This window comes from Bactrocera latifrons, unplaced genomic scaffold, assembly GCF_001853355.1.
Source record: "Bactrocera latifrons isolate USDA-ARS-PBARC rearing strain unplaced genomic scaffold, ASM185335v1 scaffold_191, whole genome shotgun sequence".
Classification (NCBI taxonomy): Eukaryota; Metazoa; Arthropoda; class Insecta; order Diptera; family Tephritidae; genus Bactrocera; species Bactrocera latifrons.
This window is the reverse complement of record NW_017535419.1, coordinates 317,435-340,082: the sequence shown is the minus strand read 5'-3', so window position 1 is coordinate 340,082 and position 22,648 is coordinate 317,435. Positions and strand designations below refer to the sequence as shown.

At 37.9% G+C, this 22,648-nt stretch overlaps 1 protein-coding gene across 1 annotated transcript; it reads right to left on the bottom strand.

The window, feature by feature from the left end:
* Window positions 1-16,276: 16,276 nt before the first annotated feature.
* LOC108967591 (homeobox protein bagpipe) lies at window positions 16,277-18,495 on the bottom strand. The gene is made up of 3 exons (XM_018931113.1): window positions 17,716-18,495; window positions 17,030-17,520; window positions 16,277-16,936 (listed from the first exon to the last, which is right to left on the bottom strand). The coding sequence occupies exons 1-3, from the start codon at window positions 18,323-18,325 to the stop codon at window positions 16,472-16,474; spliced, it is 1,566 nt and encodes a 521-aa protein (XP_018786658.1). The 5' UTR covers window positions 18,326-18,495; the 3' UTR covers window positions 16,277-16,471.
* Window positions 18,496-22,648: the final 4,153 nt, after the last annotated feature.

Genomic DNA, 22,648 nt, shown 5'->3' with positions numbered 1-22,648 from the left:
AAATAAATCACACATATATATGTATGTATGTATGTATGTATGTATGGTATATACATATATTCGTCTTGAATGAACAATTCAAAAATATAAAATCAGACGACATTACGACCGCCACAAAAATGCTATTCCTGGAAAATAGTATGAAACAAGATGGGGGGAAATAAAAGACCACCCACAAGTTGAATACGCTAAAACAATTAACGGCAATTTGAGCACAATTCATATATAAACAAATTTCCTCAGAAAATTTCCAACCAATTTTACATTACACACACTATCCACATATGTATGTACATATGTATGATGCATTGCTGAATTGTGGCCGTCCTTCTTGTTCTTGTATTATATATCCAATCAGAAATCACCTACTTGCCGAGATTGCGTATTCAATTAGACTTACAATTTGCCCACCTCTGCGTATACACAACAAAGCGCACACACAGTCGTACAATATTCATTTGTTTGTATGACTGTATGTATGAATGGTCGAATGTGCTGATTGTATTTGTTAATGGCACCGCTGCTATGGTTGGCGCTGCTGCAAGTGGCGCAGAGTGTAGACACACTCATACACGCAGGTAAATTTTGAATCCGTTCCGCTGTGTATTAGCTCGCCTAAGTTTCTCTTAAAAAAGTTCGATCGTAAATCTGAAGAGATCGTTTCCAAAAGCGCGTGTGACTCCAGCAAAAGTTGAGCAACTCAAATTGCTAAATTGTTTACTAGCTTTTAAGAATGCGACTCTGACCCCCTGTTGTTGTAGACAAATACATACATACCTACACACATGTATACAGTTATGTGTGTTTGTGTGCACATACACGCGCCCATTTCCTCATTGTCGAGCTGAAAAAAATTGTGGAAATAAAAATTAACGAGTAAAATTGAGAAAACTATATTTTATTGCTGCATAAACAATTCCATTTAAGGATCACGAGTGGGCGAGTAGTGCCAGCAATGCGCAGCTAGCAAATAAATCATTAGATGAAGCTATTTAGCAGCCGGCATGAGTGTAGGGAGAATTGCACACGGCAAGGCTACAACAAGTGTAAACTACGGAGAAGTTGCTTAATGGTCATTATGTAGTTCGCGGAATTTTTCAAAAATATCCGTTCCCATACATATGTATATAGTAAACTTGTACGTATGTATGTATGTGCATACAAACATAATAATATATGAGTTTTGAGAAAACTTTGAATAATAGTTTCGAATGAAATTGTAGTATTGCAAATTAAGTATCAATATACGAAGGCGGTCGGATAAGTATTGAGCCTCCGCACCACTATATGAAGAGAAATTGACTAATATTCAGTGCATTACTGTACACTAATCTAAAAGATTGCATGTTGCTTTTACAAAAATAGAAAACCAATCGGTGATTCAATTCTAGCTTTTGGAAGGACATGCGGAAAATGAGAGCAAGGAGCGATAGATAGTATAACTATACAGTGAATATTCTCCTTCGATTACGATTACCGGTTTTTAATAAGCCACCCCCCCCCCCCCCCAAAACGGCTACCACGGAGGATAACGTGATAAAAGTGTACGATCTCGAATTGGCATGGTACATACTATATTATTATTACGCTGGAGTTAACTTTCAGAGCAATGGATGCTTCGTTTGATCACCCCGAATAACAAATGGGATCGGAAGACCCGTTCACAATAATGTTGACGTTGGAAACAGCGGATTCTCAGCCAACTCAAAAGTTGTAGTTTACATCGATCACCTGAAGAAGGACAAAACGGTAACTCAGCCGTCGCCATGGCCAGATTGGTTTAATTAGACATCATCGAAACTTAAAAAAGTCCCTCGGCGGGCATAATTTTGAATCAAAAGAAAAAATTTACTCCACGAAACAAACAAAGGTCAAGCCGTCCCACATCTGGGCTGTAGGACAGCGGAAGCTTTGTGATGCTGGCCTTTGTTAAGTAACTGTTCACAAGAAAAGCTGTATGTCGTGGTGCAACTCCCGATGTCCATGTCTTGTCGGGCCCGATTGGCCCTTCGTTTGAGTCTCTTGAGGACTTCCACGTAAAACTTGGCGATGACGGTTGGCCCAGGAGGATGCCTTTGATGTCAAAAAATAGAATGAACACCATTTTTACTTTGGATTTGATCATTCTTCCGGTTCTCATCAGCAACCTTTTACCGGCCCTCCAAAAAGGTCTGGTGCCACTGAAACACACCACTTCTTGTTAAAGCAACATCTGGGTAAGCCCGCTCGATCATATACCGAGTTTCACACAGAATTTAATCGGGTACCTCTGCTCAAACGAAGGCTTCATTTTTGGCTTGCACCACTCACAGAAACACAGAGACAACTGACTACGCTCTACCGAATCCAGTCGGTGTGCGCACGCTCCGAAGAAAATCGGTCCTATTACTTTATTAGCCATGTCCGTTTGTCTATTCGTCTGTTTGTATGTATACACGAGAATTAGTGCCTCAATTTCTGAAATTTTGCACATGTCCTTTTTTCCTCAAAAGGCTGCTCATTTGTCGCAACCTCCGATATTGGATCACTATAAGACGCGCTGTTAGTTCTGCTTTTTCCAGACTGAATAAGGAAGCGAAGCTAAAGGGTCTGGTAGTAAAAGAGGAAAAACGAAATATCTCCTGTCATCAAACCAACAGTCATCGCAATCGCGACTTGGTTCCCACGCCACTGTTTACAGCCATAACTTCGAAGTCGTAGATAATTTCGTCTATCTTGGAATCAGTATTTACACAACAACAGTGTCAGCCTCAAAATCCAACGCAGAATAACACCTAGTAATAGCTGCTACTTCGGACTGAGTAGGAAATTGAGAAGTAAAGACCTCTCTCGAAGAAAAAAACAAAAATCTATAAGTCACTCATTATTCCCGTGCCGTTATATGGTGCAGAAGCATGGACGATGACAACATCTGATGAGTCAATGTTATGAGTTTTCGAGAGAAGAGTTCTGCGGAAGATTTAAATTGGCTACGGCGAATACCGCAGTCGATGGAACGATGAGCTGTACGAGTTATACGGCGACATTGATATAGTTCAGTATTTCCGAAGGGTTTTATGGTTATTTGGACTGTACTAACTAATTTAAAAATAAGCATTTTATGGTCAACATACTTAAAAGTTTTTCTTCACTATCTATATATCTACTATATTCATATATGTATATGTATGTATAAGTACAAAAATTCTTTCCTTTTATATAATTACAAGCATTTTTCCTGTAGAAAAGTCACATATACATACATATTATATACATATTATATAAATACATAGCATGTGCGTAATATGCAATACAAATTCACTTGCTTGCGAAATATTTGCCGCTGCAAGTAAAACTTACATTGTTTACACTTGCCATGTCATGGCATTCGCGTGGTTTCGTTTGTGTACTGCCACAAATATTGCCAATATTGCAGCAGCGTGTTGCACGGGTAGCCGTAATGGGTCCAAAGTGGCGCACAGTCAGTGGCATCGCCATTAATGCACTCTCAAAATCCGCTTAAAGTGTCTGAGTAAATGTTTAGAAGTTTAAATGGCAACAAAAGCCAATGCACTCCCATATATGTATATACACAAGTGTATATATGTATATGTGTGTGTATTTGTAGTGACTTTTGCGCGCATTTTGCATATTGTTTATATGTTTGACGCGCACCAAAGGATGACAGCGGATATTAATTGCAAGTTAATGRCATGTGGGTGCAATCGAACAACAAAGACAACAACAACAAAATGAAAATGTATTTTACAGTAAATTGCTCATTAGGAAAATTGGGTATTAATTTTTGAGTAGTTTGTTGGTGTGGTTAAACTCAAAATAACATGATTGATGTAAATATTTTGAAATTTTAAGTATTCATGAAAATTATTCAAATATGTTGTATTGAAATTAGGTGACCGCAGATATTTTCAACAAATTACTTTGTAATCCATAGAGCCTTAAGTATATTTCACAACATAAATTTTTGAATAATTTTTTTTAGGATTAGTGCCTTGTCGTATAATTTATCACTATTATATCCCGAGTAGGGTCTGTGAAGTTTACCACAAAATTAGTTACACCCATACAAAATGTGGGAGACTCTATAAGTTATATTCCATTTCGATGTTTACTGTTACTTTTTTTTAAGGAAAAACATAGAAACTTCAAATTTATTGGGAAATGGGGAAGCGGGATTGTCCGAATAGATATTTGACTTTATCCTAACAGGAAAAGTCTAACCGTGTAATATACATGATCTTGGTGGACAATCCACCGGCCCAAAACGTGATATAAAGTAGTTTCTTATCATGGCGCGATAACGGTCGCCATTGCCGGTTAAATTGTGGTAGCTTTTGAATCTCTTAAGGTTGCTTTTCGTCCGTCATGCAGCAATTTTGCTTATTCGCATACCCATTGAGCCAGAAATGGACCTCATCGTGTATCGGACATTTTTTCTCACTGTTTCAGTTCCTCCCACTTTGGGCTATCGGATCGCCCAAGTTTCATGCCGTCATTATGCTCGTGGACCTCCTTGCTGCCATATAGCAGTGGTACTACTTCTATCGATTATTCATTATTATTGCTTCAATTCATATCCGTTCATTGTTATTAAATACATAGCCAGTCAATTTCACTTTCATACTTAGATATGTATGTATGTGTTGGTAGATACCATTAAATTCCATTTAACAAACTCATTGATGGCTCATTAAATTAAGCAGCGCTTACAAGTGTGCCGCACACACACACATTCCCACAGACGTGCGCAGGAAGCACAAAACGAAATTGCCGCTCGAAGCTCGCAGCTATTCAGCGCAATTTAGCTCCATAGAAATGAACGCAATTAGATTGCAAAGAATGGGTGTGACCGCTTCCATCGAAAGAAGCATCAGAACCCCCCACCCACCTGCCTTACTATTAGCGCTGGAAAAAAAGCATTTATTGACTTCGCCAATATTTTTTGTACCTTCGTCTTAGCTTCTAGAATACTCAAATGACAATTTTTTCACCTGGTTGCCGAATCAAGATGCTAACCACACAGTAATCAAAAAAGCCGCCACCACCACCCGCACGGTACTCGATGATTACACAAGTATGCAGCACAACAGCGCACACATTCATATATTGTACATGTACATATGTGTTTGTGTTTGTACGTTGAATTTTTATAACAGCAATTTCCAATTTCCTTTTTGATGAAGCACATCGCAAGAGCAAATTACATGCCAACAGCGCAATCACCAGCCACAGCGCTCGAATCGTCTGCTTCCGCCACAAATACCACCGTCGTGAAGCGTCGTCCTTCAGCTGTCGCTAGTGCTTAGTGTCGACATAAATGTGGCAAAATGAAAGTAAATTGATTTCGAAGAATGTCGCACGTTCTTGATTGGCCTTCTTCAGCATCTCTACTTTTTTCCACACGCTTTGCTTTTCCGTTAATTTCTTTTTTGGTTTTGTTGTAATTTTTGCTTTTTCGCCCATTTTTCTCTCCTATCCGTTGTGGCTGCAAGTTCGAAAGGGCGCAATTTAGTGTAAATTTAACTGCTTCAATTACGCCGTTGCCACCATTATAATCTTCGCTGTCGCACACAATGGCGAAGACCCTTCAATTGCATCTTGAATGCTCTCTCAAGAAGTTGTGACGCATATACATGCATATATGTGTGTGAGTGTGAGTGCGTAAATGAACGTCCATTATGCTTTTGTCAGAAGTGAAACTGAAAAGCCGCAAACGAAGAGAAGCAGCGATTCTGAACTGAGCTGACCCCGTCTCGTCCTGCTGAAAGCTGTGAAAGAAGCTGTAACGAAGCGTGTGAAGCACATTCTTCTATAAAATAACAATTATGAAATAATTTTTGAACGTCTTTATTTATCTTGTCCTTTACTTTGGTTCTGGGCAATTATGGCTACTTTCTAGAAGTGGGCGTTAGTGTAGCTTTAAAGAAAAGTCAATTAGCATACTTTATTTTTTTCAAAAAAATTAATAAGTATTTTACATTTTATATAAAATGTATGAGATGTTATATTATGTTCGAGTTCATCATGAGTCTATTACGGTCTAACAGAAAAACGGTGTAAATAAGAAATTAGGGCCATTAGGCTTCATGAGGACAAGGCCAGGCCACACACATAGGTAGAAACACAGAATACATCTCATAGTACGGACCTGTATTAACATTTCCTGCATTTAAAAAAAACTATTGAACCAATCGTTACAATTGTTTACAAATTTTCAAAATAGGCTCGATATAGCGCTGACAGCGCGATTTCAAAACATTGAAGGCGGCACGGAAGGCATTATCCGAAACAGCCTTGAGAGCCGAGGTGTATTCTGCTTGGATCTCTTTCATCAGCCTTTTCAGGCAAGGAAACAAATAAAGTCCCGGGGGGCTACATCTTTCCTGGGCGTCTGCTGAAACATTGGGAAGCCGGCCGGGGCGTTATCTTGGTGCAACTTCCAATCGGCTCCGATGTCTTGTCGGACCCAATTGACCCTTCGTTTGAATCTCTTGAGGACTTCCACGTAAAACTTGGCGTTGACGGTTTGTCTAGAAGGAACAAATTCATGATGGACAATGCATTTGATGCCAAAAACTCGACCCTCCAAAAAGGTCTGGTGCCACCGAAACACACTACTTCTTGCTAAAGCAATACATAGGTAAGGCTTTTTGATCACATCAAACCTCTCTGTCGCAGATTTACCGAGTTTCACACAGAATTTGATCGCGTACCTCTGTTCTAACGAACGCTGCATTTTCGGATTGCACCGCTCACAGAAACACGTCGCGTAAAAATGTTTGTCCTGACCCTCCAGGTGCTTGGAGACAACTGGCCAGCCCCTCATTCGTTAGTTAGGAACGCCCTCGATAGAATCCAGTCAGTCGCGGCGGAAGAAAATCAGTCCTATTACTTTCCGGACGCACCCTGTATATCAATATCGTCGTAAAAATTGTACAGCTCATCATTCCATCCAATGGGACATTCACCGATGCCAATGCGCAAAGGACCATAAATCTACCGCTGAACCTTTCTCTCGAAAATCAACAGATGCCATCATTGTCCATGCCTCTGCACCATATAGCAATATGGGAATGATGAGTGACATGTATAATTTGGCCTTTGTTCGTCGAGAGCACTTTACTTCTCAATTGTCTACTTAGTCCGAAGTAGCACCTGAGCTATTCTGTGTTGGATTTCAAGGCTGGCGTTATGGTTGGAGTTAACGCTGCTTCCAAAATAGACGAAATTATCTACGACATCGAAGTGCATAACTAGTCGTGACTGTTTGAAAGATGACAGAAGATTGCCCTCGTTGCTTCGCCAACCTAGAGAAAGCAGACCTAATGGCGTAGATGCACAACTTTGCTCCAGTTTGTTCCGAGTCATTATAGGTCCTTGCTTTGTATATGTATCTACTGCAAAGTAAAAGCATCAAATGGTATTAAATATTCTGATAGATTGTAGTCCGATAAAGCTTATTTTCAAAAAGGAGTAAACATAAAAAAGACTAATACTAGACAATAGACAATAAGTTGAAGCTTGTGACAGAACGTGTACCTACATTTAATGCATTATTTGGAGGAATTCACGTAGGTTTATTACTGCGACTACTACTTTCTTATAAATTGGCCCACAACTGCTGGACTTCAGTTAATAAATTGTCTTATAAATAAAAATTTAACAGGAAACGCTATACTTTGGCCATATATTATATTATTAATTTATTACAGCACATATGAGCCTACTACAAACACACATAAACATAGATATATGTATGTATGCTTGTATGTGTTTAGCTGTATGCATTAATACACCATATTGAGCATACTTTCCACGCACAGCAGGGCTGATTAGCATTTGGCGATGATAGTCAATAAATTGGTGTTCCGATTAGTAGTATAAACTAAAAACACAAAAACACAAACAAATCATATGTAACAACAACCACAGCACTGTCATACATACCATATACCTCACAGTGTAGCGGCATGCCACATGCGCTAGTTGCAGTTGCAGCAAGTGCAGTTGCTTATTTGTCTAAGTGTGATGTGCACTACAAGTATTGCCCACATAAATACCGCTCTAAATATGTACATAGATATGAGTGTTTGTATGTGTGTAAATATCTGCGCTTTTGTTTACACGTTACGGCGGCCACATAATAAAGCGCCGCGGCTGAACTCTTCACATTTCACTTCGACACAATGTGAAGTTGCTGCAACATTACGCACACACGCATACATATATATGCTGTATATACTATGCATACACAGTTTATTTGTTTGTTTATATGTGATGCATTTTTGAATGAACTTCAATTTACCACAACTTTGACTGCAACTTCAAATTCCTTGGATGTATGTACGTATATGTACATGTATGCGTATATATGTGTAATTAGTAGCGACACTCGTAGCGCTCTCTACTTTAAATGGCGCAGTACTTTTCTAGTCGATATTTACATAGCTGCCACATGTGGCGTACAAATATAGGTATGCATACATGTGTAGGTGGCTGTGACGTCCGTTTTAGGTAAATGCCAACGTTTAAGATTATCCCCAAGAGCAGTGGAGCTGTTGTTAATGGAGGTAAACATTATACTAGATTTAATTCACATCGACGCACTTGTATTATGTATACATGTGTACTTATATGAAGGTGTGTGTGTGTGTTTTTCACAAAACTGCCATATCTGAGCATGTGTAAATGTTTGGCTCTTTTAACCAAGCTAGACTGTTTTTGTAAACAAACTTGAGCGTGTTTTTTTTATTTCGCCTCTTCTGACAAGAACTCCTCATTTTTATACTTTATGTGAACTTCAGAAGCCGGAAAAAGCCATCAGCCCAGCGGAGTGTTCGAAATATACATATGTATGTAAATATATATGCGCGTGCATGACTAAAATTAGTAGATAAATGTGTTTGTATTAACATAAATTCGCAAAAAGCCACAAAGTAGTAGCACAGCCGACGAATCCGGGACTTTCGAATTTCCATGGGAACTGATCCATATATGGTATACGAAAAATATTTGTGAAATTTGTGAGATTTTACCTATGTTCATGTGAGGAAAGTATTGGGCTGATTTTCTTCCTACGAGACTGTACTTCGGAGCGAGCGCGCACCGACTGGATTCGGTAGTCGGCGTTCCTAGCTAACGACGAGCCACTGGTGCAATGTCTACTAGCACCTAGTRCAATCGGAAAATGCAGCGTTTGTTAGAGCAGAGGAACGCGATTAAATTCTGTGTGAAACTCGGTAAACACACGGCCACAGAGGCGTTTGATATGATCAAGCAGGCTTACTCAGATGTTGCTTTAGCAAGAAGTGGTGTGTTTTAGTAGCACCAGGCCGTTTTGATGGCTGGGAAGAGGTCGCTGATGAAGACCATGCTGGGAGACCTGCAACCAAAGTGAAATCGATGTTCGTTATCTTTTTAAAATCAAAGGCATCGTCCACCATGAATTTGTTCCYCCTGGATAAACTGTCAACGTCTAGTTTATTTTTAAAATATCGCAGCCGATTRGTAGTTGTACCACAACAACGGACAGCTACCCTACCAAGGCCGGCATCACAACGCTTCCGCAGCCACCCTTACAGCCCAGATCCAAGATGAAGAGAATCCAATGAGCACGCACCCCGGTTCTCAAGACTAWTCCGGAGAATGCCTTCCGTGACACCTTCAATGTTTGGAAATCGCATTGGCAGCACTGCATTGACGCAGAAGGAGCWTATTTTGAAAGTTTTTAAAGAACTGTTGACATTTTACACCTTAAAAGTCAAGCCAGGRATTCCTGCTACTTGCAAGAGTATAAAATGTTCGSATTCAACCGGACTTAGCTCKTCTTTGCTTGCTAAAAGTATAAACTATCGAAAAAATAAACAAAATGTATGTATTTTTTTAAAATTGTACGCTAGATGTGCCCCTTATATTATCTTACATTCCGAAATGGGGTTTATTTTTTGTAAAACTGTTACCAACTTAGAAATAGAAGAAAGATAATCGTGCAATAAACCTGAAGTCATCTACATACATATATACATAATATTATACTCGTATATGTATGCATGTATTCATTCGAAATTAATATAATTATCAACGATATGTTTATATGACGACGGAATTTGTTATACGTGCATTTATTTCCTCAATTTGCGGCAATCAATTCATTTTACTGCCTCAAAGAAAGCTTAAGCAATTTGTTCCTCAGCAAAACAACGGCCACAAAATACACATCCACACTCACACGCCCGCAGCTTTTCCAGTATGTAAATTGTTGCAGTTACGCCGACGTCGGTATTCGTAGCATTATTGGCACAATCCGTTGAAAGATTTGTTATTATTGCGATGCTTCTACAAACAAGCGCACAGCCTCCAAAGCAATAAACAWAGTATCAATTTATTCTGCCAGCAGTGATTGCAGTAGTTCGGGTGCGGTTTTACGGTAGGCGGTAAGCATCGGGCTGAAAACTAGAATCTAGAAAACCAAATGCTGGAAGCATGTAAATGTAGACAAACAACAGTGAATGAGCGTTTGAATATTCACACGTATTCACACACATATACATATATATAGGATCTTTCGTATGCATAGGTGAGCACATGCTTATGATAACGAGAAGAAGGAATCATACGGATGTAAGTAATTACTTATATATGTACATATGTATATAAGAATAGAAAATATTATCCTTGTAAAACATGACATGAATTCCATGTTGAGCACGGTGATCAGGTCTGTACATACATACAAATGTACATATGTATATAGATTTGAGTTTATAAATTTATCTACTCAGCGCTTTCATTAAGAASACTTTTTTCTAACAAATTTTTGCTTCTTTACTGTCGTAAAAGTSGTAAAAAATATTCAAACGAGTATAAGTGAATATAAAATCGCGCATCTTTGAAACGATAAAAATCTATTTATCATATACTACATTGTATGCATATTCAGAATCTTGAGTTTACGAAATTTCGCATTATCCACTTAAAGTTTTACACTTTTAAGAGCACTTAAAGAAAAAAATAAAAATAAAAATCATAAAAAAGAGTACTCAAAAGAAACAAGACACAAGTGCTATTATAAAACATTTAAAGAAATTAATACATATGTACAAAATGAGCAAGTCTATACAATGGAGCAAAATTTAAGATTTTTATTCACCTTAAACCAGGATATTTTTTGTCATACACTTCTTATAGTTAAAGTAGTAATAAAAAGTAGTTATTATATTAAAACTTCTTCGTATTCTAGTACTACACCAAGTATTGCAAGAAGTTGAAAACTAAATTCCGCCCAGCACCTTTTGAAAAGTATATATTCAAACATGTAATAGACTCTAAAATCATTAAAACCAAATACAGTAAGGTTTCTATAGTTTAAAACTTGCGCCACTGTGCTCTTAAGTGGCACKTCATAACCTTGACCCAAACACTTAAGACGTCGAGCGGGTCCATCAATTGCAAATACTTGTACGCACATACATAYATGCACATGCAACTGTGCAAACATGCATATTGTAAGCGCTCYGTTTCAATTTTATGTCATGCCAGAATTTTTCCACTTTTTTGATTACTAAATTTTTAAAACATTTTTTGTTTCCAATTGTAGATTTTCAATTGTAAGCCAATTATTACTTAAGAACAACATTCCGTTATGAGCTTGCGTTGCTTACGATTGAACTTAATTAAAATTTTAATGCAAATTATAATCGAAGACACTTTAAAGTAATGCAAATACAATATAACAAAAAATTAAATAGAATATTTGTATTAAAACCATTGTTATAATTCCATGTATGCGGGAACTAAAATAAAATTAACAAAGATATTATTTATACGACATTATACGAGTATTATTGTGTTATTATTTAATACCATTTATGAAATTTTAGAAMTATGTTTTTATATCCCGAGCAGGGTATAGTATACATATGAGGTTTGCAACGATGTTTATAATACTTAAAAGGAAAAGTCGGAGGAATTTCTGTATTTTCWGTTCAAAAAGCTGCTTATCTGAAATGCCGTCATCGGACCACTATGCGATATATGTAGCTGCCATTCTTTGAATTCTTGTAGAAGAAAATTTTTTATTTGATGGGATATCTTTACCATATTTGGTATGGATTATTTCTCAAAGCAAAGGTAMATTCTCCAAATAAATTGTTCAAATCAGATTACTATAGCATATACATAGCTGCCATACAAACTGAACGAAATCAAAGTTCTCGTGTAGAAACTTTTTTGGTTTGAAGAGTATTCCAACCGAATTTAACGTTTTTTTGTTTTCCCCGAGTTTTCAAAACTTAACTTATACATAACATCCAATTAAATATTTAAATTATTACTTTCGAAAAAAAAGATAAAATTCAATTAAAATTTAAAGTTCAATTACATGGATTATAGTCTATAGCTCAGCTCCACCCACTTTGAGATCAGAGAGCACCGCCCTTGTAGTAACATAAGCTTCATAAAGCCACTCATGTCATGATTGATTGCTTAATTTAACGCACTACACGCCACAATATGAGCAATAATTTAGTCCGATGCGATCATCGGTTCCATTAGTCGCATTAAGTGCTTTGCTCTAATTCAACTACAAGTACCTAAATATTGAAATGTATGTGTACATGTACAAGTGCAGATAAGAACATCCTTGCATTGAGCAAACCGCTTGCAGTTTGCAATTGGCAAAAACAAAGGCATAGCACTTACATATACACACACATAAATATACGTATACATACATACATACAGTACTTGTGTAAGTATGTACATACATATATTAAGCCATATGCGGGAAATTTAACGTAACTTATGACCGTATTAGCGCAATTATAGCAAACTTTTCTGGCTTTAGAAGAGAACGAAAACTGAAAGAGGCTATCATCGGCTACGCYGAAGCTCTTATACCTTTCACAGGTTCGTTTATTATAACATAAAAGGGTATAAACGATATTTTTATCTTAATCGGTCAGCTTGTATGGTAACTATTAGAAGGCAGTGGACCGATCTGAACAACATGGGCGGAGCTTATAGAGATTGCCTTAGATAATAGCCTGTGCCAAGTTTCGTGAAAATACCCTTTCAGTATAGGGTAAAACCGAATAGGGCTTGGTTYTGATCAGTCAGTTCGGTCAGCGTGAAAAATATTGGTAGTCAAAAAAGTCTTTTCGCATTTGGAGATAAATGTCCTTGCAGTCGTATATCTCCAAGGCAGTTTGAAAATCTCGAAATTTCTGTTTACACTGATAAAAGTCTTACACTGTTAGAATAATGTCTCTAGCGGAAAAATAGCAAAAAGTGGTCGACCAAAATTTATTAGTATAAATATAAAAAAATAAGTTGAAAATTGTTTAGAAATGCGAAAAGCCTTTTTCAACTGGCCAATAAATTCAAAAATTGCGACGTTGACAATACCCCTGAAAAATTACATGAATATGTCTCAAATAAAAAAATATTTCATACAAGAACTWCCGATCGTATAGTTTGTATGGCAGCTCTATGCTATAGTAATTCTATATCGGCTGTTAAACATACGGACACGACTAAACCGACACAAATCGTTCCGGTAATCTTTTATATTATATATATTTTTTCAAGGTCTCTGACAACTCCTCCTAGGTACTACCAACTACAAACATTTCAAACWYAATATACCTTGCTCAGGGTATAAAAATTRCAATTGCCTCTGAACTATAAGCGAATAGCCAAATACAAGTACTAAACAGCTAGATCATTGAGGAATAATTAGATTAGATCTTATTGCGGATGTGCCGATTAAAAGCGAAATTTAATTTATAATTACATGTGTATGTATATGCTGGTGTATTTATGGCTTTAAATGAAAAATCTCGAACACAGAARCTACAAATTTTCTTCAAGTACTTGAATTAAATAGGAATGTAAGTTTCTGTGCGATTGTTTTGCTTTATTTTTAATTACTAGCCTTATACTATATGGAAGAGTGTGTTTATACATAATTTATAGTTTCTAAAATAAAAACATATGCTTAAATATACATATATGTATGWATGTTACACGCGCAAGCACGCACACTCAAACAAATATGTAGGCATTCATTTGCACACCCACAACTTCCGTTTCATATAAAATTATTACCGTTGTGTTTACTGTTAGCACCTCTAACAACCATTGGAAAAACGACCGAACAACAGTGGACAGACCTCCTGCTGTCTATACATACACAAACACACACACACACACTATAAGGCGCATTGAAGTGGTCAGCCGATGTGTTTTAGAACAGTTTTAAGGCAGCTTTATCGCTCTCGGCTACTCTTTTCACACACATGCGCCTATGGCTGTGTGTTATTTAATTTTGTATGCAGTCTAATTAATAATAATTGGTCAGACTGTTTTGACAATTCTAAGCGATGTTGTCGTCGTGAAGTGTGTCTCATTGTGTCAGCGTGTCTCGCCAAACACAAGTGCAACAGCAAGCGCATTACATACATGATGTGATGCCGCTTCAGCCCACCCAGACGACTTTGCCACAAGCAATACYAAATTAAGGTCTTGATGTTTTAGGCAAGAATTTGAGGTATTATACGATTTGAACTCAGTAAACGAGAGTTTTACCTATATTGCGACTGAGGACGTACTCATTGAAGAAGCTGCCTCAATGAAGTTCATGCTACCGAAATTGGAAATGCCAATAARGAAAAATAGGAAAATAAACGAAAATGTGATTATAAACAGTGACCCGTACATCAAKGTGCTCTTAAAATTTCTTCTGTATTAACTAAGGGATTGTTCGATGTAATACATATTATATAAATGAAAACTGATATTCTCTCTATTCTGTGTGGATCACTTGGCTCAAAAGTGTAAAAGAATATACAATTTATATTAACAGCGTAGAACCATTTTCTAAAGCGGCATGTCCAAAGAAGAAGAAAGAAGTCCAGAAACCCAATGTGGATTTGTTTTCCGGAGAACTTTCTAATTCATTTGAAATAAAAATACTTTTATAAATGAGAGATATCTCAATGAGGTAGGAATCCACGTTATGAAGTCAAGATTAAGAAATAAATGCAACTTCATTTACTGATTAAGAATTTGTCAACAATTTTGCTGYCAAATGTAACAAAAAAAATTCTTATTTGTTTCTAATGCAATTTGAAACCCTGAAKTCAAAAGGTTTTCCTATAAGTTGGTAGTACTGTTAGTGATATCCATGCTAACCATGCTAAATATTTGAGATACGCGTCGTTTCGCGAGGCTYCGATTTCTCAATTATTCTATTTTTACTATATCTGAATTAATTGAACAAAGAAGTCCGATAATGCAACATCTCATACTGCATTGGTTATTCGTGATCATTTCGTCACAKTTTCAACTAATATCATGCTGCAACCACCGCATTCGTACCATACTAGGAAGCATGATCGTTTTTTTGTTACTTGGCTGTTTTGTTTGCATTCTTGCCTCGAAAGTTAATTTAATTCATTGCGAAAAAATACATTTGCGCTCTATTGTTAGGTCTACAACTTTGCTTCCGCCGTTTTTCAATAGATGCCTCTAGGGTCAAACACCGTTGCATTTTTTGGGATGGCATCTTCAACATTGTTGTTGTATCGCTTCCATCGAATGAAAATGGGTTAAACGGAGCAACAATTTCAGTTTGGGGAAAAAGAAAAAATTACACAGAGCTAAATCTGGTGAATACAGTGATTGATTGGTGATATTCATTGCGTTTTTGGCTTTAAATTTGGTCACAATAGTGACTTGATGTGATGGTGCATTATCATTGTGTAAAATCCAWAAATGTTTTTCCACRATTCCGGACATTTTCGACGGATTTTTTCACGCAAACGTCTCAATACGGTCAAATAGAACTCCTTATTGACCGTCTGTTCCTGCTGCATATAAGCGGTAAATTCATGACGCACCAAACCACGAATTTCGAAAAAAAAAAAGAGAATTACCTTAATTTTTGAGCGRCTTTAGCGTGGTTTTTTGGATTCGGCAGGTTGTTTCCTCCGTTCCGATGATTGCTGGCTTGTTTGCAAGTCAAACTCATAAACTGATGTCTCATCGGCAGTTATAATGCTAACCGTGAATTATGAGTACGAATTTTTTTTAAATTTATTATTTTGATGAAATAATGTATTAATTAGGTTTATATTTTTTTTTCCAATTCAGCCAACGTTTCAAAAGCATGCCTAACCATATTTTCCAAGAAAAAATTCATCAACTTGTGTTATTGTAGATAATTTTATTTTTTCAGTGCGTTATATCTTTTCACATATATTTATTTCTAGAACTAAACTAAGCAACTAACTAAAATTAATTACAATTCTACAAGTACATATGCCCACTAAGCCAATTAAAACTTTCACTATCACAAATTTCGTTAATTTTTATCATATTATTTGCTGGTTTTGAAACACTGTGCCACACAAATTTTTACATTATAGACACACATAAACGTTTCACTAAGAAGCGTTATCTAACGGAACACCTAATCTATTTCCACATTCTCATCACAATCCTCCGTCGTGGCGGAGTGCGTCTCAGCGCAGCTTTCCGTATCCGCCGACATGGCTGATGTCAACATGGCGCCAGCGGCATCCAKGGCCGTTGGGCTCGAGCAGGATCTAGATGGGCTGCTGCTGTCGCCACTGGCGAGCGTGTTGCCATGCGTGGGCGATGAGGAGGCCGAGGAGCATTGTATGTAGCGCATGCCATGCTCAATTTTAGCGAAATTCAATGCATTTTTCGTGATGTCAAAACTGTTGTTGTTATTGTTGTTGTTTGTATTTGCGTGATTTCCTGCAGCGTGAGCGCCAAAACCGCCAGCAACTTGAGCATTCGCCGTCGACTGGCTGGGCGGTGGTATGGGCTGTGGTATCTTCGTCGCTTGCGGGTAGAAGTAGGGGAACGATACTTGCGGCAATGAGACGCCAACACCATAAGCCATTTGCAGCTGTAAAAAATGGAAACCAAAATAGCAAAATTTTTTTTTTTTAATAAAATATTGCAAAATGTTGCATTTAAATATTTAGTCAGCAATAAATACCTGATGGCGGTAAATGTGCAGCAGCGCCGGATCAATGCCATGTGTCGGCAACATGTGTGCATAAGCAGCAGCTGCTGCTGCCGCCGCCGCACCGCTGCCGTCCTCGCGCACCAACACCTGCACCGGCACACGCTTCGTGGCAGCGCTCATCAGCGCAGCTTCATGCTGTTGAATTTGCTTGCGCTTCGTCTTGTAGCGGCGATTTTGGAACCAAATCTTTACTTGTGTTTCGGTCAAACGCAGATTCTTGGCCATTTCGGCACGTTCTGGACCGCTAAGGTAACGCTGCTGTGCGAAACGACGTTCCAATTCAAAAACTTGCGCGTGACTAAAAGCGGCGCGCGAACGCTTCTTGCGGCTCAACGAACTGCTGAGCGCGTCTGGGTCGTGCAGCGTAGGCGAAGTGCTACTCATGCAGCTGTTGTTGGCAGAATGCGCAGAGGCGCCACCATAAAGCGACAACATTGGCGGTGGCGGTGAAGACTCAGAGTCTAAACATCAAAAATATTAAAAAAGCAAAAGTTATAGTAAATAATATTACTTGCTAAAAATTAGTTTGTGCCAGTTTTTAAAAATTGGTCACCAACACGAGTCTATTAGCCGCATCTAACAATGCGCCACAGTGGTTTGCCTGCGCTAATGCATTGCCGCCATTAAAAGGCTTTCAAAACTTTACGCCAACTTACCTGATTCATTATTGCTGCAACGTCGCATGTCAATTGGACAATCACGTCCACCAACCAAACCCCCCGCGCCAATATAACCGAACTTTCGCGCTAGCTGGTAATCGCTGTGATTGTTATTCTCCAAGGTGGCCATGTAGTAGGGCATGAAATCGTTGGTTTCACTACTACAGCCTTGTGCGCCGCTTGCTCCGCGTGCCGCCGCCGTGGGCGCCGAGTATTTTGCCACCGCTGTGCGCATTTCGCAAATTGGACTCGTATTATTGGAGGAGTTGCGCGAGGCGTTCTTCTCTAAAGCAGCACTTAGTTTGCTGCTATTAAAATCACCCGCGCCGATGTGACAACACGATGCGGACGTTTTCAAACCGTCTTTCAATTCACGCGCCTGATTTTGACGAAAGTCGGCAACGGCTGCCGCTTCCGCGTTAAACGACATTTCCGTATCGGAGAGTCGCCGCCGCARCTGTTGCTGTTGTGCTGCATTTAAGCTATTGTTGTTGCGCGTTAAAATATCATTTATGGAGAAAGGTGTTGTGAGCGCCGCCTTACTAAGGCTCACTACTGCACCACCGCCACCAACACTATGACCACTGTTCTCCATATTCGTTAACATTCCACAACTTTTTCAATAAAATTTATTTATTTATTTTATTGCTTTTTGTTTTTGTTTTATTTTTAAAAAAATGTATCGCTTTGCAAACTCTTTATTTCAATATTTAYCAACAAACACTCTTCGAACTATTAATTTTGGATGCTTCCACATAACCTTTGACACGTCCGTTAACGTCTGCTCATGCGACACCATTGAACAAACTCACCACGCACAGTTAGATTTTAAATACTTCGATCGCACTTGGTAGCGTTCACTAGGTCGSCCACAGTAAGAGCACCAGCTCTAACACCAGCACTCAGCCACCTCCCGTTTATGTGCCACTCGAGTGTTTTTCCGCCGAGTGACCCTTAAGCSGTGCCGCTGTTGCTKYACTCGCAATGCTGGCGTCTCTATGGTAAAYACATTGAATTGTTCTATTTKTATTCAATACCCACATACTTGCAATTGCCTACATACATACATACATATAGGCATTRAAACACACACTCCGATCATCACAARCATCTCAGCAGCCCCACTTTGAGCGCTTTTCCAACTCAATTTCTGATTCGTTTGCTGGCTACAGGGCTCATGCGCCGCACAGCGTCTCTGACATCTTTGCTCTGTTCGGCTGTGGTTGGTGCTCTTGTGCTGTGCGTAGCGGTAGTGGTGGTGTTGGCCGGCGATTGGCTGTGCGCGAGCATCATTGTGCTACCTCAAGTGATTTATGAGTGCAATTATTACCGTTAGCATCCAGTATGGTGCGAGCAGACGCGTTGTTATTGTRTTCCCATTGAGTGACTACTTTCATTTGTTTGTGGTTTCGTAAATTGTGTGAATTAAGAATTTGGGTGACTTTAGTATTTACGCCATAAATTGTTTGTACATACATATCTGCATACATGCAGCCATACATATTTATGTACATGTGCTGGGAAAGCGGATTAAAAAAGATGTCAATATTTTTACCATTTACTCAGTGATTTGTATAGTCAAATGAGACAAGCCATTAGACTAATTGGGGCAGATTAGTTTGCGGCAAGTCATCRAAATACGTTACAACATAACAGGTGGAAGTGATGTAAATATCGGAGAAATTTAACCCGAATTCACGAAAAAACTACATTTTTAATTTATTTTAATAGATTTTTTTTTATTATCGCCTTCAAAATAGGACCTTTTTGGCCTAAAACTAAAATGCCAACGCAGGGTGTCATGCACGTGTCGCAAGTTTCGGCTGGGATATCCTTCAGTGTCTTCAGCAAATCACTTTCARTGTCTTCAATGGACTCATGGCACGTGAATTGTTCAGTTTCGAAAACARWAARAAGTCACATTAAGGCAAATCTGGCAAATACGGCAACTAAGTGATGACTCTCCTTCCATATTTGGAWAAAATATTAGTTACAATCATACTAGAAAGTAATAGCGCATCCAGATATTTTGTTAGGAGTCTATCATTTTCACGCTTCATACCCAAAACTTTAACCAAAATGAATTGTGTCGTTCCGTAGGAGAGGTTGAGATCCGCTACTATCTCTCTGATACCAACAAAGTTATTTTCAAGCAATGTGGTTTTAACGGCASGAGGTAACTTTTAGACGACTTTACGACCTCAATTAAATGCTTTGTGCCAATCTTCGTGATAAAGTAGACTACGCAAACACTTCTGCAACATATTTATTAGTAGTCTAGTCGTGAAGAGTTGATTWGGTGCCGTTCGCAGCAACACMGMSTAACTTATTGGACGACATGGTGMYTTTTACGTCGAGATSTTACAACTTTTGCAACAACTGAAGCCACTCGACCTTCTTACCTACATCGCTCCGCTCTATGGACTCTTGAAAAGTTCCAAGAAGATCTAYCATTTTCGAGTCAAATTTTGTTCAGYGTTGAGACTCATTTCTGGCTGAATGAGTATGTAAATAAGCAAAATTACGGTATTTGAAAAAGAATCTCATRATCTTTGGTTGCAGCAAGTCGGCAACAAGACGGCGCCACTTACCATACATCGCGTCAATCAAAGGATTTATTGGGAGAACACTTCGGTTAGCAGACAATTTCCTATCTTGGGCCGGTCAATTGGCCACCAATCGTGTGAAATCACATCGGAAGACTTTTTCCAGCAGGGATATGAAAGTCGAAAGTCCAACATTCGTTTCTCCCAGAAGCTGTTCATTTGTCGGAATCGCTGATATCGGGGGCCACTATAATAAAAACTGTCATACGAAGTCACCAATCAAAATCAAGCGCTTGTTTGGAAAACTTGTATATTGTTCAAATCGGGGATTTTTGTACCCCCTTATTTTATCAGAATGGCAGCTGCGAAGGGTACAATAGCTTCGGTGCAGCTTATGAAAAACTTTTTTCTTTTTTTTTAGAATACTAAAAGTCACCTCTTCTTAACAAAAACTCAAACTAATCTAGTCCAATTCAGCAAAAGAAAATTATAATATTTGTTTTAATCGATATTTGACTAGAAAAATACATTTATATTCATTGGAGYAGGTGATTGGGTGTGAACAAATGATAAAAATGGCCTCCACTGAGTGATAAATAGCCGCCGCTATTTACTCCCACCTTTGAGTGAGTTTGCTTTTAATTGAGTATCATTGATTTTCTGMGCTTTTGATGTGAGAATATTCTGTGCGATTGAGGTCACAATTTGGTGTTTGTATAAAATTAATTAATCGGTTAGTAAAAGTTAAAATGCTTGTCACTAATCAGTGCTATAAAATTATCTGATTAAAATTAAAATTATACAAAAAACATGCTTGTGAGATAAATTTAATAAAATAAATAATATTTCATAAAATAAAATGATTTATGAGGTCTTAAAAAATCAAATCGTACATAAAAAGTTATATTAAAAATTAAAAAAAAAATGTATATTTGTTATCACTCCATTACACACTGTAAAGTGGTGGAAACTTTTATTTGTAAGTTATTGGCACCTTTTTCGAGCGGACATACTAAATACAATATATTTTTTTAATATCGTCACCCCTTACGATACCTCCAGCATAACTTATGCTCTTTAATATCCCTATAACATTMATGTATGTACTTCAGCTGGTCCTTATGCGGTTGTACTCATAAGTAAGTAAGTGAGTAATGTGGCTTTTTGGCCGCAAGCGACAATTATTTRCACTTTTGTGAATAGGATTTGTCGATTTTTTTAAGCATCGCACAAAAATGCCTAAACCYGGTAGGGCATCATGACCTGCTAACATGTATGCGATCAACATAAGCCTCGTTAAAAACGAAACATATTTATTTACATTTGAGTGACTCTCAATAATACTTGAGTAATTAGCAATAAATGACGCAGCGACAGGGTTGATATTGCWACCGGTCGAATAGTCACAATTGTGCTATTATTGTTGTTATGTAGCTAAATAATACAAACACACATCATACATATGTAATGTGAAATGGTTGCTGAGGTGTAATTGTGTTCATGCGAATAAACCACAACAATGCAATGACACGTGACCAAATAAAGACTCAGCATGCGAAGGACTTTTCAACGCTCTCCTTCTATAGAAGCATTGAATTACTTCGCCACTGGCTTGTGATTATTTTAATACCTCAACGTATTTTTGTTCACAATCTTTGTTTAAGTGTTGAGATTACAAATCAAAGCATCAAATGCATTTCAGCTTTCGAGTATAATACATACATACCAGGCAAAAATACATATTTTTGTTTTGTAAAATGATATAACTTGTTTATAGAGTTATTTAATATCTTTCCTTGTCCTTTAAATTTCTATGAAGATATGATGAATCGCTTATTTCAATTAAATTATTTACTGAAAGGAAACCAAGTGCAAACCATGTAGGAAATAACTAATGATAATTTAAAAATGACGGGATTCGGGTTTAATAAAAATAAGATTTTACTAAAAACACAATACACGATATTTAGGGTGATCCATTTCGGAGTTCCATACTTAAAAAAAAAAATACAGAGAAATTTAATGGGGAATATTTATATTTTGAAGATTATCTCTTTCAAATGTTGGCCGCGGTTACGTCTCAAATGTAACTATAAAATGACACGCGTGATATCTTGCGCCAAGTCCTTCGATTCAGAAAGCATATACTTTAGACTTTACATATCTCCACAAGAAAAAGCCTTAAAGTGTGATAACACGACCTTCTTGGCCTATTGACCAGTCCAAAACTGCTCACCGAAGTGTTCTCTCCGTAAATCCATTGAAATGCCGCCGAGATCATGAGCTTTGTCAGGCGTCAAATAGTAGGTTATCATGGCGCGATAACGGTTGTCATTAACGGTTACGCTCTTACCGACAAAAAAACCAAAATTCGTTGAAGGACT